Source organism: Musa acuminata, chromosome BXJ2-8 (genome assembly GCF_036884655.1).
Source record: "Musa acuminata AAA Group cultivar baxijiao chromosome BXJ2-8, Cavendish_Baxijiao_AAA, whole genome shotgun sequence".
NCBI lineage: Eukaryota > Viridiplantae > Streptophyta > Magnoliopsida > Zingiberales > Musaceae > Musa > Musa acuminata.
The window spans coordinates 48,328,188-48,340,270 of NC_088345.1; the positions used below are offsets into that span (position 1 = coordinate 48,328,188).

At 35.5% G+C, this 12,083-nt stretch overlaps 3 protein-coding genes across 3 annotated transcripts in view; all 3 read left to right on the forward strand.

Moving 5' to 3' along the window:
- Positions 1 to 204: 204 nt before the first annotated feature.
- Positions 205 to 1,266, forward strand: LOC135619337 (uncharacterized). The gene is made up of 4 exons (XM_065121255.1): positions 205 to 357; positions 439 to 621; positions 730 to 942; positions 1,038 to 1,266. The coding sequence occupies exons 1-4, from the start codon at positions 238 to 240 to the stop codon at positions 1,155 to 1,157; spliced, it is 636 nt and encodes a 211-aa protein (XP_064977327.1). The 5' UTR covers positions 205 to 237; the 3' UTR covers positions 1,158 to 1,266.
- Positions 1,267 to 3,371: 2,105 nt separating this feature from the next.
- On the forward strand, positions 3,372 to 4,598 carry LOC135618326 (putative calcium-binding protein CML19). Its single transcript, XM_065119209.1, has one exon. It carries the CDS (start codon positions 3,828 to 3,830, stop codon positions 4,428 to 4,430), a length of 603 nt encoding a protein of 200 aa, XP_064975281.1. The 5' UTR covers positions 3,372 to 3,827; the 3' UTR covers positions 4,431 to 4,598.
- A 5,964-nt stretch (positions 4,599 to 10,562) lies between these two features.
- Positions 10,563 to 12,083, forward strand: part of LOC103996274 (phototropin-2) — a 38,948-nt gene continuing 37,427 nt past the window's right edge. Inside the window, exons 1-2 of the mRNA XM_065122321.1 lie at positions 10,563 to 10,821; positions 11,441 to 12,048. Coding sequence (XP_064978393.1) covers positions 11,558 to 12,048 — 491 coding nt within the window. The 5' untranslated portion in view covers positions 10,563 to 10,821; positions 11,441 to 11,557. The remainder of the gene's footprint in view (positions 10,822 to 11,440; positions 12,049 to 12,083) is intronic.

Here is a 12,083-nt window from a genome sequence, read left to right on the forward strand (position 1 = left end):
GTAGCAACGACGGAACCCCATAACCAGAGGAAGAGATCCGACCTGGTCGGATGGCCGCCCCGACTTACACTGCTAAGGACCTGCTTTTAGTTGGAGGAGATGACGCATATATATATAAGTAGTGTCGCTCACCCGCCTATCTTCAGCGGAGTTAGACAGCCCCACCAACCGTCACAGAGAGAGAGAGAGAGAGAGAGAGAGAGAGAGAGAGAGAGAGAGAGAGAGAGAGGCAGACATATGGATGATCCAGTGCTGCGAGTATCCGAGAGGCGATCTCTGATGGTTCAAGCAAGGGATTGCACCTTTTCTTCTCCGGCAGAATCACTGCTGAGCAGGCTGGAACAATTTGACCATCGCGTATGTGCCACTCACTGCTTCGCCATTACAAGGTTTGGAAGCGCATACTCAATCGTTCACGACACAGTACTTTGTGTGCAGCTAAGGCAGCTGGAGGAGAAGCAGCGGCTGTTACCTGACTGCTATTTCACCGCGGACTTGCAATTGAGGACGCCCAGGGCTGGCCAACATCATCGATCCAACTCCCTGTCCGCCATGCACGAAGTGCACCTCAAGAGCACCCTAATCGACCGTCTCCACCTGCTTGAGACCCGCATTCGTCAGGTAACCTCCTCGTGATACGTGACACGTGCAACCTCATGCCTCTCTCTCTCTCTCTCTCTCTCTCTCTCAATTGCTCTCTCCTCTGCATATATGTACGTTTGCCAATAGCTAAGCTTCCAACTGGACAAGGAGATCGGCACTGGCACGAGCAGAGGAGCAGACGCAAATGGCAGCTGCATCCATACAACTGCAGTCACAGAGGAGAAGAACAAGGACACCGGCATCTGCTCCAGCACGGTAGTCGAACGATCCTGGAGGACGGGCGAGTTGTTCAAGAGCGGTGCTCGCGAGCTGCAAAGCCAGAAGCCACGGACGACAAAGGTCAGTTGCCGTCATCGGTTGCCCGCGACATTATTTCTTTTCTTAGGTAATTAACCTCGATGCCTGTTTCCACATCCGATGCATATGACCTGAAGGTGAAGGAATTGAAGAAGGCCGCGGGCGCTGCTGAGAAGACGGCGGCGAGCGCCATGCGCCAGAACGAGAGGAGGCGGCAAACCCGGCTCTACAGGAGATGGTTTTCGGTTGGATGTTGAATGATTCTTCCGCCCTCGATCTTAGGGTGTCTTCCTCGAGTTTGCGGATGATTGCGTCGTTTATTTCTGGTGTTCTGCAAACTCAACATCTTTTGTCCGTAGAATAAGTATTTATTACTCTGTCCTACATGTTCTTAATTTCCGTTGCTACCATCCCATGCCAGCTTCGTCGGAAAAATGCTCTTCCTTCCGTCACTCGATCTGACGCAAAGTTATCTGAGCGAGGATAAAGTGAACATCTTTTAGGAAGAACACACGCGTAGTTCCGTGGGAATTTGCAGAAAGATGTTCGAGGTATTTATTTATCATAAATTAATATTTTCTTTTTTAAAATAAAATTAGATAGAGTTGTAGGGATAAAAATTTTTTAATTTAAAATATTAAAATATATTATGAAAGATCTCAAATTGATATCTTATTTTTTAAATAAGATTAAATAAAGCTATAGAGATTAGGGATTAATATATTTTATATTATAAATAAGTGACATCTATATGTGTAGAGGAGTCGTTCTGTTTTTCTTTTTCAGAAGTTTAATATGGTTTTTTTTGCCTTTTATTTTTTTTTTCTTCTATTTGATTTGATTTGGGGCTAGTAGTACTTTGTTATTACTATTTGAGAAAGGATTGTACTTGTATATAATTTCTTCCTTTCTTCGTATAGTATTAAAGCCACAAGTATGATTATATATATTTTAAGATCTTCTTCCTAAAGAAAATAATTTTTTTAGACTATAAAATATTATAATCAAGTCGTTAGTTTTGATATTGAACTTCTTAATCAGTCTAATTATAATATATGAAATACTTGTTTGGAGTCTTATCTCGGAAAGATATAAAGGATGTGATTGGTGCAATAATATCTTTATTAAAAAGATATATTTCTGATGATATCTTTAAATACATATTCGTTACAAATCAGCTTCAAAGATTTGGATTGCATATTCAACAAAAAAAATATGACTCAACTTAAATATTTGGAGAATGATCTAGTAAATACTATTTAAAATGATCTCTTAATTTCTCGATATTTTTTGAAAATTAAAAATTTATGCACGAATGAAATATTATATTATTCAAAAAGAATATATTTCAAGTTATACTAATTGCTCATTTGGATATCTCTACACATAAATTTTTAATTTTAAAAAAATATTAAAAAATTAAGAGATCACTTGGATAGTATTTATTAAATCATTATTCAAATATTAAAGTCGAGGCATAATATCTTTTTGTTAACCAATATATAAGAGTGATCAAAATCTCTTAAGTTAATTTACAACGAATAATGTATTCAGAGAGATTGTGAGAAATAAATCTCTTTAATACAAATTCAGTCTTTGCATTTAAAATTTTCTATCTCTTCGTGATGTCTTCATGTAGTTGTTGTATTACTACCAACTACATCTCATATATCTTTCCTTATGAGATAATACTTCAAACAAGTTTTTTAAATCTTATAATTAGATTGATTAAGAAGTTCAATATTAAATTCACCAATTCGATTATAATATTTCGTAATCGAAAAAGGTTATCCACGGATAGGCGCGCTCATCCCTTTCACAGAACCCATTAATTAATTAATCCAATAACAGTCTCTACAAATGCCTGCAATTTTTTTATCCAATCGGTTGCCTTACGCGCGTGTCAGATAGAAAATTCGTGCAAATGGCATCCTATAATTCATGATTTCTGACACCTCTGAATTAATTACATTTTTCATTTGAGACTTCGTACACACTGCATGGGGATTGACCTACCTACTTTCCTCGATGAAGGCATACGATGGTTTTTGGGTCGCCAAGTGCCGCCAGCCATGGAATTGTCCTTGACAGTACAATGAAGGAGGACGGTGGATGACGTTTAAGAACTCTCATGGATATCTTGTTGTCCTATGTCGTCAGCAGCATTTACATGGAAGTTTCTCTTTTTGCGTCTCCGTGACTCACAGAATAAGCCTGCACGACTTGATCTATTACGCATGAATTACCATAAAAATCAACTCATATATGTAAGGGAAATTATAAGATAAAGAAAAAGGAAATCAATCGCCAGTCTTCTCCTTTCACATATGCGTTGGTTGGAAATTCTCTTGTAATGTTTATCTTGAATGCTAGAAAAGAAGAATATGAATGGTAAGCCTAGGAAGAATTCAACCAAAACAGCAAGAATACGGAGCCGATTTTTGTGATCAAGCAATTGATCGAGGGAAGAATACCAACTATCCTTTGGATAATAGTGAAAACTGAGATAAAAAGTCAATGGAGAATCTGGAGGTTTTGGAAGAATTTGCGGGCGTTGAATCAACTGCCGTGAAGAATATGGCGATCTAGTCTGGCCGATGAAATTTCCCGGAACATCACTTCTTCAGGTAGCAAATTCGTCAAGTACTTTGTCATGGAATGCAGATGCTCACGAAACATCATCGCCAGATCTCCCGGCGCCAACTTGTTGTATCTTCCTGTATACACCTTATAGTCTTCAGCCCCTGTTTTCTGACTTCTAGCACTATACATGTGTGGGGCTGCGTCTGGGAGATTAAGCTCCCACCTGCAGTTTCCCCTGGATGGCAGCTTCTTCTGTCTCGGTTGAGAGCTGTCACCAATCATTCACCAGCAGAACTATCTAACTGTTTCGATATAAATCGCAATCCTTTCTCAGAAAACTCTCGATGGGGCGTCCATCTTCATCTGAGGCAGTAACCTCGACGATGAGCTCTTCCTTGGTACAGGTGCCGAAGAAGAATGAGCACTCAGCCGCCTTCTCACCACCGAGAACTTGGTTCGGCAGCACCGTAACGCCACCCAAGGATCATGCGAAGCCCGAGGCGTCGACCGCCGGTACGCGAATGCTGTCGACCGGTATAGAGCTGCATAGAGTTTTCTGCTTCTTCGACGAGGACTGTGATGGAAAGATCTCCGCGACGGAGCTCCAGAGCTGCATGCGGGCCATGGGCGAGGAGTTGTCTCACGAGGACGCAGTGGCGGTGGTGGAGTCCATCGACAGTGACGGCGATGGCTTGCTGGGGTTCGACGACATCGTGAGGCTGGTGGACGGGGAGGGGGAGAACGAGAAGGAGCAGAACATGAGGGAGGCCTTCCGGATGTTCGAGATGGAGGGAGAAGGATGCATCACGCCAAAAAGCCTCCGTAGTGCACTTGAGCGGCTGGGTGAGTCGAAGAGCATGGAGGAGTGCCGGAACATGATCCGGCGGTTTGATACCAACGACGATGGTGTCATCAGCTTCGATGAGTTCAGGATCATGATGCTGTAGACAATTGTCTATACCTTTGATTCATATGCATAAATGAATAAGAAATCATCGATCAGAGACTTACGAGCCACGGGAACATCGAGAGTCAGAGTTGGAGATCGATCGTCCTAACTTTTTTGGCACCTATCATGTGTTTGTTCTTGGGATTATACGTACTCGTTTCCGCTTACTGACCTCCTCTCATCTCCTAACTTTCGACGTCTTGATCATGGACTGGTTATATGTGGGCAACGGCGACTGTCTCATTTGTTTTGGCTCGGGAAGCAGGTGATAAAATTAAATTCAAACAATTGATTAGATAGATGTAACAAAAAGATAAGAATTTAGATTAAAATAAGTATATGAGGATTAGAAGATTTATTGAACTATGATTAATTTTTTATTTAAAAAACTTATATATTATCCTTTTGATTAATATAAATATGTGTTTTTGGTTTTATCTTATTATCTTCTCTTATTTCTTTTTAAAATTTTATAATAAGTCAACAAGCATGATATCAGATTCGAAGAAAACTAGTATGAGTACTTTGATTAAGAAAAGAAAGGAGACAAATCGAACAAAAATGTGAAAAAAAGAAGATATTAGACATTATGGTAAGTATTTCTAACTAAATTCTTCGTATCTTGAAAAGTAAAAATTATTGGTTTTAGACCATTAAAATTATTGGTTTTAGATCATAGAAAATAATTTTGTTGAGTATGATTTACAGGATCTATATATAGAAAGATGTGATAACTCTCTTATAAGCAATAGATATAATCTATATTTTCTCGAATCATATTAGCTTCAACATTAACAAAAGCTTAAAAAATATTAAAAAAATATGTTTGGAGGTATAGACAAAGTAAAAACTTTAAATTTTTTTATGTAAATTCGAAACTCTTATGATAAAAATTTTGGAATCTATTATTAATTTTTTCTCAAAAATCTATTCTATTGTGAACCAAATAAGGTTTTATAGTAGTAGAAAATGTTCTACAAAGTTTATATCTGAAACTTGATATGATTTCTACTAAGCTACATATGTGAATTAATAAGCTTATTTTAAATTCATTAATAAAAGTGAACAAATCCCCAAATGAAATTTCAGAACATGTTGTTCAAATGAAGATAGATAAAAAAAAAGATACAAAAGAAGAATCCAAAAAAAGATCCAAAAATCAGGTCTCAAGAAAAAGATCAAAATGATAGAAGTCGTGGACTATCTAGCCCTTAAGACAATGACAAGACCGATCAAATGAAAGTAAGAGAAACTCAAAGGTAACAAAGAAACCTATCAATATTTTTATTGCTAAAAAATTTGAGATAGTAAAAAATATTATTGGTATAAAAGTAAAAATCTAAATATTCCTTCCTGCTCTCGTAATAAAAAAATATGGCCATCTTAAAAAATATATTAGAACAAAAATCAAACAAATTATTATGAAAATATAATAGTGAAGAAAATATTAAAAAAATATTTTTTATGAAAAAATAATATTCTAGAACTATTTGACTTTTGGATAAATAAAAAATACTTATATGACAAGAGACAAAAGTTTGTTTTAAAGACTTGATGGCTCAATCAGATCTAGAGTATAGATAGAAAATAATAGTAAGATTCAGGTGAAATGAAAAGAAATAATTATTATGAATAATAAATCTGGTAAATTTTTTAATAATCTGATGTTTACTCTTGATTTAAAACAAAACCTTATTATTATAGGACAATTGATGAGAAAAAGATATTATGTTATTTTTATGATGAAAAATATTTAATTTATAATCAAAATTAAAAAATTGATAGCAACTATGAGGATCATAAAAAAATAAATTATTTATTTTTTCCTTTACATGCATTTACTATTGCTATTATCGATGAATCTACATTATGATATAAAATATATAGTTATTTGAATTATGGTGGACTAGACCTATCGAATCAAAAGAATATGATAGTTGGTTGGCCTAAAATTAAGAATAAAAATACTATTTATGAATTATGTATTTTTAAAAAATAATATAGAAATTTCTCTCAGACAAATCATTGGAGAGCAAAAAAATGATTAAAACTTATACATGTAGATATTTATGGACCTATGTAGATTGTAAGTAAATATTTTTTTATTTATAGATGATTGTATAAGGATGATGTAGGTATATTTTTTAAAAGAAAAAACAAAAAAAAAATTCTATTTTCAAAAGTTTCAAAGTATATGTAGAAAAATAAAATGGTTGTTTTATTAAACTCTGCATACTAATAGAGGGGATGAAATCACTTTCAATTTTTTTTATATATTTTATAAAAAGATAGATATTCACAAGTAACTAATTATAAGCTACGTCCCCAATAAAATAGAGTAGTAGAGTAAAAGAACTAAGTTGTGGTCGAGAGTATGCTCAAAGAAAAAATAATACCAAATGACTTTTAGGTAGAAGTTAAAAGTATAATAGTACATTTGTTAAATCACTTTACTACCAAAGAAGGATAAGAGAAAACACTCTTATGAAACATGGTTGAACAGAAAGCTAGATGTAGGTCATTTAAAGGTATTTATTTTTATTACTTACTATAATATTTCTACAAAAAAATTAGAAACAAGCTTGATGACAAAAGTATTGAATGCATATTTATGGGATATAGTAACGAGAAAAAGGCTTTAGGCTTAATAATCCAACAACTAAAAATATTGATCGTAAGTCATAATATTAGTTTTAGTGAAGACGTTTTAAACTCTAAAACAATTAAAATTTTAATAGTTGTAGGAGAAAAAGCCGATAAGACACATGATATACTGTCTATTGTTAATACCTCATCCAAATCTTTTCATATTTCTAGTTATATTGAAATACCTCTAGGGAAATTTTATAGTATATTATAGATATACCAATATGGTGATTTTGTATATTTTGCTTTAGGACCTACTTGTTTTGAAGTTGCAGCTTCGGCGTAAGTAACGAATGATAAACTATAAGTTATTCTTCAATTGCTAAAATCAATACAATTAAAATGATATTAGCATTGAAAGTTTAGGAAAAATGATAGATTTATCAATTTGATGAAATTAGCCTTCTTATATAGAAAGTTGTAAGAAGAGATTTATGTAAAGCAACTTGAAAGATTTGAAATTAAAGGGCTAAAAGATAAAGCGTACAAATTGGATAAGACATTATATAGTTTGAAACAAGCAACGAAGACATGGTACAACAGAATTGATAAGTACTTTCTTAAATATATTTTTTTAAAATCCAAGTAAACTAACTTTATATAAAAGCCTAAGGTATAAAATTTTGTTATCTTTTTATGTATATGATGTGAGTTATACTAAAAATTTATCAGATATAATTATTGAATTAAAAAAATATATGATGTCTGAATTTGAAATGATTGATCTAGGGCTTTTATATTATTTTCTGAGAATGAAAATTATTTAAGATACAAATAAATTTTTTTTATGCCAAGAAAAAATATACTCTAATTTTCTGAGAATGAAAATTTTTTTTATGCCAAGAAAAAAGATTTCATATGACAACTTGTGAGCTAGTGAATACTCTAATTAATACAAATGATAAACTTATGTTAGATTGTAGAATAAAAAATTGAATAAGAAATAATATGGAAGTTTAATTGAAGAGTTTTTTTTATTTCACACATTGAAGGTCGGATATTATGTTTGTAATTATTTTATTATCTAAATTTGGAGTAGCTAAATGAGTTCTTAAATATATTAAGGGAATCCTAAATTATGATATTCGTTATGAGAAGATGAAATATTTTAAGTCATATTTTTATACCGATAGCGATTGGACTAGTTATGTGGATGATAGAAAAAATACTTCATGATTTATACTCAACTAACTTTAAGGATAATAAAAAAATAAAAATATGTTACTCTCTCAAGCTTCTAGTCAAAGTAAATTGCAGTTACAAATATGATATATCAAACAATTTGACTTGGAAGAATTTTAACATATCTTCAAGAAAAGACAAGATGAATCAACTAAACTATAGTATGACAATAAGTTTACTATTACAATAACAAAGAATCCTATGAGGCACCAAATATATCGAAGTTTTATTTCGTTTCATTCATGAACTAATTTATAAAGAAAAAATTCAAATAGACTATTGCAAGGATCAACGTATCGATATCTTTACAAAAGAAAAATTTTATTTTTTTTCAAAAAAACTTTAAGTTATAACTATTTTAAATTAAGTGGTGCGATCAAATTAATTCAAATAGTTAGGATTAGATATAAGAATTTAGATTCAGATAAACAAATAGGGATGATGAGATTTATTGGGTTATGATTGATCTTTTATTTTAAAAATTTATAACTAATATAAATACATATTTTGAATACTCTAAAATATTATAAATAAAAATATTCCTCATGCCTTTTATTATTATTATTTTTTTCTCCCTAAAGTTTTGCAGAAAGCCAACAACAGCAGATGCCACAGCAAGGGACGGAGAAAGGATGTGGAATCACGTCCTGTGGTTGTGGCTCAAAGGATAGCCGCTTGGCGAGTGCGTCGCCCATGTTTCATTAATCTTGATCAAGACTGTTCTTCTCCAATGGCCTCTCCTCCTGTGACAGGCGAATATTACTTCTCTGTCATGAGGTCGTCTTCACCTGACGTCCATTCTCGATTGCAGAATTCGTGGACATCCTCACCCGCTCACTCGAATTCTATCCTACCTCAAAAACGGACAATACACGAACAGTAATCCAACGAAACGCTGTCGCAATGCACTTCTTTCTTTTATGTTTGGTGGTATTGGATCCGCACTCCATCTGCTGCATGTGGGGACTAAATTTTGTACGACCGAAGAGGACAGTATGCGGTATTTGATTTGGGCTTGCTAGAGAAAGTGACATAAATGTTTGATGTATCAACGTTAAAGAGCGTAATTTTCCGGGTGGGTCAGCACAAGCATCAATGATGAGAAGAGAAGAAATGTCAGTCCAATTTGCTTCGTTATTTGTGGTACGTTTGCATGATATGTCCCCATTGGTATCGATGACAATGGCACACTGCAGCGCTGTCGACACGCATCCACGCTTCCAGCATTGTTGTCTGGCCACAATTTGGTATCCAGTGGTTGCATCTCATTAGACATCCATGAACTCGAAGTAGCCAATGCAATGTGATCCACTGTCATCCTTTCTTTTGGGAGCACAAAAATCTAAATTTCCAACACAACATGAAAGGAGAGTCCGAAAAGGTAAGAGAGAGTAAACCACTGTCTGGATAAAATAGTTGATCAGACCTGCAGGTGACTTGTCAGTTTTCACTGGGGAATGATTAGGGAGATTACTGCGATGCTTGCAGAGACTTTCCCAAGGGAGACATCTCCTCGCAAGAATCCAAACACATGATATCCCAAAGGATAGGGAATCGATGGTAGGAGACCTGCAAACATCACACATCCTCGTAACAATTAGTTTGGTTGAAATGGAAATATCATCTTTTTTCACTAATTTTTTTTCTGTTTCCTTTTCATTTATCTATTTGTTTCGAGTCTGCATGCAGTAGTCAGCATTTGGAGCATTTTTTGTTCCTTTTTCTGGGATGCCGACAAGCTTTTTGACGTAATTAGCCTTAGAACTCATGCCAGAAGAATAGTTAAAGAAGTGACAGTTCTATTTGCAGCCCATGTCAGTAATCTTAGGAAGATCTTTGCCGGGTGAGTCTTCTCTAATTTACTAATCTGTGCATCTATTACCAGAGTAATTAGTATCATTATCTTCTTTTTAGATCAAAAGACAAAAAGCTGTAGTCAAACACTGGATTGGTTGTCTTCTCGGGTGCGGATGAGATGTTCTGTACAAGAGCTGCTTAGATTCTCCGCAACTGGTGCGGCCGTTTTTACCGGTACTTCCAAGCCAAGCCTCTGCCCTCCTGTGTCTGAGAAGGCGTGGAAGAAACACGAGACAAGACTCTCGAGTGATGGGTGAAAGAAAATAAAAGACACACAAAAAAACAAATCCCGAAAAGTTTGCAGCCTCAGAAATATAAGGATGACGCGTCTCCTCGCTCGGGCAATCACGACCCCAGAAATTTTCGGATAGAAATGCTCCAAATAGACGTCTACGAACCGTCCGTTCCAGCTGACCGCAGCAACAGCAGCAGCAGCAGGAGGAGGAGGCAGAGAAGATTTTTGGATTTTTGTGCGGTGGTGTCTTGTCTGGTTTTCTTTTTTTTATGCTCGATTTCCTTTCGTCTACGTCTTCATTTCCTTTTCTTCCTTGGCTCGCGCTTCCTCGTCTCTTCTTTTTTTTCCCCCTTCTTTTCTTATCTCCCCATCTGCCAGGCCCGAACAGAGCAGCAGACTGTTCGTGGTAATCCAGCATACCCGGCACCTTTGGCCACCTCCTGCTACTACCACAACAAAGTTCCTGAAGGTCGTTCCGGGACTTCATTTTAACTGTTTTTCCTTTTATATCTCAGAAACCAGGAATGTTTCTTGATAGAAAGAAAGAAAGATGGTATTTGAGTTCTTTTATCTTTGTACTCTTTTGTCTCTGAAATATTTGTTTGATATGATCAAAAGGAGCTTCTTTTTTCTCTTGAAATTTTGTCAGTTCGAGTTTGGAAATTTTGGTTGCAATAGCCACAGTCTTTTGTGTCACTTGTTTGTCAAGTCTAGGTTTAAAAAAGAATTTCCCCATTTGGCCTCTGCCTCAAGGAATCACATTTATGATACTTAAGACTTCCTTTGATGTCTTCCGCTATTGCTAAGTGAGTCTGCTTGCCACTGGTTCACATGGTCAACTTTATCTTAGGAGAAAAAGAGAACATTTCTATTTTCTGATCATGTGATTTCTTTGATTTCATGTGTTGCTTAGTAGCAGTCCTTTGTGTTTGCGGATGAGCTGATCAAATCTAGCTGTCTACTGACGATTGTAATTCATAGTACTTACGTGATAGTTGTCAATATCCACATTTGACTATCTCAAGAACTTGTTGCCATGATGATATTTTTCTCTTTTCCTAATGTACCTTTTGGACTTCTATCTACAGGTCAAATTGTTTCACCGGACCTGAATCTGGGGCACGAGAACTCCAAGTCTATAAAGCAGGCATGGTCAAGTGAGAAGCATTTGGATTTAGTTTTGGTGATCACAAATTAGTGTGAAAATGATACCAAGTTCATGCAAATCTGAAGGTGCATCAGGGATGCTAACTGACACTGAACCGACTGAAAAGTGGATGGCATTTCCAACCGTGGGTTCTAAAATGCCTCCAGCCTCCACTGAAATACTAGAGGAGACAAGTAAGATTAAGAGCACACAGTTGCTGAACCAGAAGCTAGGAGAGCAGGGAATTGTAGATAACTTGGATGGTGGGAAGTCTAATAAGAAAAGTGAGAGTCAAAGATCTTCTTGGGATCGAAATAAAATATCGACAGAAATAGTTTCAGACTCAGCAAGGACTTCGATTGAGTCAAGTTATTCTCTGGAATCAGCAATCCCTCGGGTTTCTCAAGAACTGAAGGATGCACTCTCTACTCTTCAGCAGACTTTTGTTGTCTCAGATGCAACAAGGCCTGATTGCCCTATAGTGTATGCTAGTACTGGTTTTTTCAGCATGACAGGATATTCGGCAAAGGAAATTATTGGAAGAAACTGGTGTGTTCTGCGTCCTGTATTTTCTCCTTCATTTA